Here is a 4,931-nt window from a genome sequence, read left to right on the forward strand (position 1 = left end):
GCTTTCAGATTTTGGGGTTGTAATAGTTAAGTTTCCGCACTTTTATTTACTTATGGCATGACTAGACAGATTAATAATTTAATTCTGGTTATTGATTTACAATTATTTAAATGGTTTGATAATTGGGTAAGGTGATGGTTCGCCCACTAGGAGATTTAGTGTGGCTTCCACTTACGGCTATTTGGGTCGTGACAAGATGGCTCTATTAGCAAGCACAAAGCCGGACTTGTTGTAAAAAGGTATGCTCAAAGTTTTGGTATTGATTTTTTTGATACATTTGCTCCTGTTACTAGATTAGAAACCATCATATTAGTGTTGACTATAGCTGCACAAAAGGGTTGGAAAGTGTTTCAGTTGGACGTTAAATCTGCATTCTTGAATGACTTTCTTGAGGAGGAAATTTATGTTGAGCAACCTGAAGAATTTGCAATCAAAGGGCATGAAGATGAAGTGTATCAGCTCAAGAAAGCTTTGTATGGACTAAAGCAGGCGCCCAGAGATTGGTACAACAGAGTTGATGAGCATTTGTTGCAGCTCAGTTTTAGAAAAAGTCTTAGCGAAGCTACTCTCTACATTAAAGGTGATGAAATCAATGTTATTGTTATATCACTATATGTAGATGACCTACTGGTTACAGGAAGCAATGATGAAATTTTTCAGAAGTTTAAAGAAGATATGCAACATACTTTCGAGATGATAGACTTAGGAGAAATGGTTTATTTTTTGGCAAAGGAAATCAAGCAAGAGCAAAATGAAGTGTTTATCAGTCAAATGAAGTATGCAAAAGACATTCTGGAAAAAGTTCATAATGGAAAATTGCAAAGCGACAACTACTCCAATGTGTCGGAAGGAGAAACTGAGCAAGAATGATGAAGCTGAAGTGGATGAGACTCTTTATAGAAGTATGGCTGGATGTCTCATGTATCTTACAACAACTAGACCCAACATTTTATATGTTGTAAGTCTTGTATCTAGATTGACTAGTTGTGCAACTAACACTCATTTTAGAGCAGCTAAAAGGGTGATAAGATATGTTAAGAGAACACTGAATTTTGGAATCAAGTTCTATGCAAATCAGAAGTGCGTGTTGCAGGGGTATTCTGATAGTGACTGGGCTGGTTCTTCTGATGACATGAAGAGTCCTTCTAGTTATTGTTTTAATATTGGTTCAGGGGTATTTTCTGTTAGTAAAAATTGAGAACAATATAGATCAGTAACAGGTCAACAAGTTATAAAATCACTGTTGTGTCGTGGCAAGCCACTGCCTTGAAAGCGATTTTCGGACCGGCCACAGTGCAAATCGTTTAGCCCGACACGCTCCCCAAGGTTCCACAGCAACTCCCGAACACCTAGAATAATGATTGGAAGTATGGAGCTTGCACAAACTTTTTCCCAAAAGCTAGAAGAATATTAACTTTTATGTAGAAGAGAAGAAGTTTTTTTCGGTGTGTTTTCAAGAAATCTGTAAACCTCGTTTTATAGGTAGATGATAATAGAGTCAAGAATCAGAAACGTTGGTTAACGTTCAGAAAATCATTATGCCAATAAATCTGAATAATGGAGGAAAATAATTATTGGCATTAACTCTTGAATAATGGGTCACTTAATTAAGAGGTGACAAATCTGCACAATAAAGTTCATAGAATGAATCTGGACATATTATTTAAGGTAAGGATATATTTGGGTAATTGCTGATAAGGATGTATTTGGACAATTTCGGATAGGCCCAAAATATCAAAAAATAATATTTTGCAAAACCAGATTTAATTTGGGCCTCATGTCTACCTCACGCGCAGTTGGAGGGGGGGGCTGCAAATTCATCACTTTTGCCTACGGAGCCCAATTCTCATGTGCACGAGGCCCATCCCTTGTTGTAGCCCATTTACTAACCCAACAACACACAATTCAATATAAGGAGGAAGGAAAGACTTCCATCCACCTATGTGGGACATTTGCACTTCACATAGGAGAAAAGATAAGTAAGGAAAAAGGAACCACAAAGAAACTTTGGCTTTGCATTACCAACAAAGAATTGACTAGAATAGCAATACATAACTCTCACATTTTCTTAGTGTTCTAAAAAGCAGGAGATTGTTGCACAATCAACGGCTGAAGTTGAGTTCATTGCAGCAGCATTTGCTGCAAATCAAGCCTTAGAAAAGTGCTGCTTGATCTTAATTTAAAGCAAGAAAAGTGCACAGAGGTGTTTGTGGATAATCAAGCAGCAATTGTTGTCTTAAGTAATCCTGTTTTTCATGGAAAAATCAAGCATTTCAATATCAAATTATTCTTTCTCAGAGACGCGCATAAAGAAGGATCTGTTAGGTTAAAGTATTGCAAGACAGATCTTCAACTAGCAGATATGTTTACCAAAGCCTTGCTAAGGAGCAGATTTGAATTTCTCAGAGAGGCGCTTGGAATTTGCAGCAACTGAAGCAAGGAGGAGTGTTGATTAACTGCCTCAGTTACAGCAGTAAAAGTTCAAAAGAAGTTGCTGGATTATTTCCTGTTTTTTAGCCATTTTCAGTAGTGTTAACTTAGTTGTTGTTTTTTAGGAGTATGTTCAGATTTTTAGGAGTTTGTTGATCATGGAATCATATGCAAAGTAGTTGCTTAAATCTAGGCTCTAGTTGTTGAATTTTTTTTGTATTTAAACACCATTTCAGTTGAATGAAAAGAGATTTTTCCAGCAACAAATATTCCTTTTCTTCTTCTTGCCTTTATTTCTGTTTCTAGAGTTGTAGTTTAGCTTAAAAACTCCAACATATGGTAATATACCATCATTCAGCAAATCCCAAGTATTATCCCCAATCAGTTGGTGAATCAAAATTGTAACACCTCAGATATGTTTTCAAGCACTTGTTAACTACTTCTGTTTGCCCATCTGATTATGAGTGATAAGTTGTGAAGTGTTCAAATTAACCTCCTCGATAGCAAAGAGCTTCTGCCAAAGATTATTGGTAAAGACAAAGTCCTCATCACTAATGATCCCGTCAGGCATACCATGTAGCTTGAAAAACTATTCATAAACATTTGACTATATTATTGCTGAATAAGGATATGCTAAGGCAAGAAATGAACATATTTGGTCAGCCTGTCTACTACCATCCAACTCACTGACTTACCTTTGGACTTTGACAACCCTTCAATGGAGTCCATGATCACCCTACACCAAGCCATAGAAGGGTTTGTCATGGCTCCAGTAAACTTGGATAGGCAATGGTTTCATATTTCTTCCTTTAGCACACAATATATTCTTTCACATGTGTTGCTACATTCCTTCTTCGTTTGCTTCTAGTAGAACAAGGTAGAGAGTCTTTTGTAGGTATTGTTTATACTTAGTGTCCCACTTGAGTGAGTCGTGCCAAATGTTTATTAGTTCCTTTCTTAGGGCTGCTTTGAAACCATACCAACTTACCATGCCTCCTAAGTTGCTGATGGAGAAATGTGTACCCCTTAACCTCCACTCTGTTGGAGTTGTTGGACGAGGGCCTAGAGTTCAGGATCATATTGTCAATTAGCAATGATGTTTTTTTAGAAAATTAGTCTTGACTATAAATAATACCCTAGCTAACAATTCTATGAAAGGTAGTCTGGACAAAGCATTAACAACTTTGTTCTCTTTCCCCCCTTTGTACTCTATTTCAAAATCGGAGAAGAGCCTAAAATACCCTCGAACTATTAGAATTAGTGCAAAAATACCTTTCATCCACCTTTGAGCTCCCAAATACCCTTGTCATCCACTTTTGAGCCCCCAAATACCCCTGCCATCCACCTATGGGGTCTAATATACCCTTATTTCTAACAGCCCCATGTTGACACCCAATTTTGTCTATCCTTTCGTCCAATTTATATCGTTAAGCTTCTATTTTATTAGATTATTAATTGTATTTTTTTATCACAACTTGTAGTCAAATTTCTTGATGATCTCTATTACTATTATTACTTTTATTACTACTACTACTACTACTTCTATTATTATTATTATTACTATTATTATTAATAATAATAATAATCTTGAACTTGGACGGTTTTTTCAAACAGATTCGAGTCCAAACTTCTGTCATTTTGTTCTTGGCATATTAGATGAAAAGAGGAAAGTTTCGATTTTGCAATTAAGGCGGATATTAAGCTATGATTTTTATGATTACTAGTAAGAAATTAAGGTGAATGAATTAAGGAAATAAAGTGGAATGGAAAAGAGAAGAGAAGAGAAGAGAAAATCAAATTAGAATAAATGAAAGAATATAAAAGGCACAAAGAAAGGGATTTTGTAGCCGTGGAATTTCAAAGAGAATCGGGGAAAGTTTGATTTTAACGAAATTTAGAGACGACGGGGTCTTAGGAATTTTGAGTAAATAACAATGAGTTATGGATATTTGGTTTTGGGGGTAACCTGATGCCTTTATGGATTTTTAGTTGGAAAGGGATTATGGGCTGGGTAGAAACTTTAGGAAATTGGTGAAAATTTTATTTGGTTTATTTGGGGAATATAGTAATTTCAAATAGATTTTCTCGATTTTCATAATGATAATAAAAGTAGAGGGACAAAATATTTTGGTAAATAATTTTATCACTTGTAATAGTAAAGCAATCATAGAAACATAACAACAACTATAAGTGTGATGCTAATACAAAAAATATATTTAAATAAATATTTATAGAGATACGAATAGGATTAACACTGCAATTAAGCCAGAAGGAGAATAAATGCATGAGTGATTTTTTTTTTTCTAGTAAAACAAAAAGGTAGTAGTAGTAATAATAGTAATAGTAATAGTAATAGAGATTATCAAGAAATTTAACTAAAGGTTGTGATAAAAGAAATATAATTAATATTCTAATAAAATAAAAGCTCAACACCGTAAATTGGACGAAAGGATGGACAAAATTGAGCGTCAACATGGGACTGTTAGAAATAAGGGTATATT

The 4,931-nt window shown here is 35.0% G+C and overlaps 1 protein-coding gene across 1 annotated transcript; it reads left to right on the plus strand.

The window, feature by feature from the left end:
- Positions 1 to 904: 904 nt before the first annotated feature.
- On the plus strand, positions 905 to 2,434 carry LOC132639656 (secreted RxLR effector protein 161-like). Its single transcript, XM_060356097.1, has 3 exons — positions 905 to 1,183; positions 2,088 to 2,161; positions 2,299 to 2,434. The coding sequence occupies exons 1-3, from the start codon at positions 905 to 907 to the stop codon at positions 2,432 to 2,434; spliced, it is 489 nt and encodes a 162-aa protein (XP_060212080.1).
- The last annotated feature ends 2,497 nt before the right edge of the window (positions 2,435 to 4,931 follow it).

The sequence above is a fragment of the Lycium barbarum genome, chromosome 5, assembly GCF_019175385.1.
Source record: "Lycium barbarum isolate Lr01 chromosome 5, ASM1917538v2, whole genome shotgun sequence".
NCBI classification, from domain to species: Eukaryota; Viridiplantae; Streptophyta; class Magnoliopsida; order Solanales; family Solanaceae; genus Lycium; species Lycium barbarum.

Excerpts from the sequence above, each read along its gene's own strand:
- LOC132639656 (XM_060356097.1), top strand. The coding sequence starts at position 905 with ATGGCTGGATGTCTCATGTATCTTACAACAACTAGACCCAACATTTTA. Across the intron at positions 1,184-2,087 it reads TTGGTTCAGGGGTATTTTCT|GAGATTGTTGCACAATCAAC; the intron begins GTTAGTAAAAAT and ends TCTAAAAAGCAG. Across the intron at positions 2,162-2,298 it reads GCAAATCAAGCCTTAGAAAA|AGACGCGCATAAAGAAGGAT; the intron begins GTGCTGCTTGAT and ends ATTCTTTCTCAG.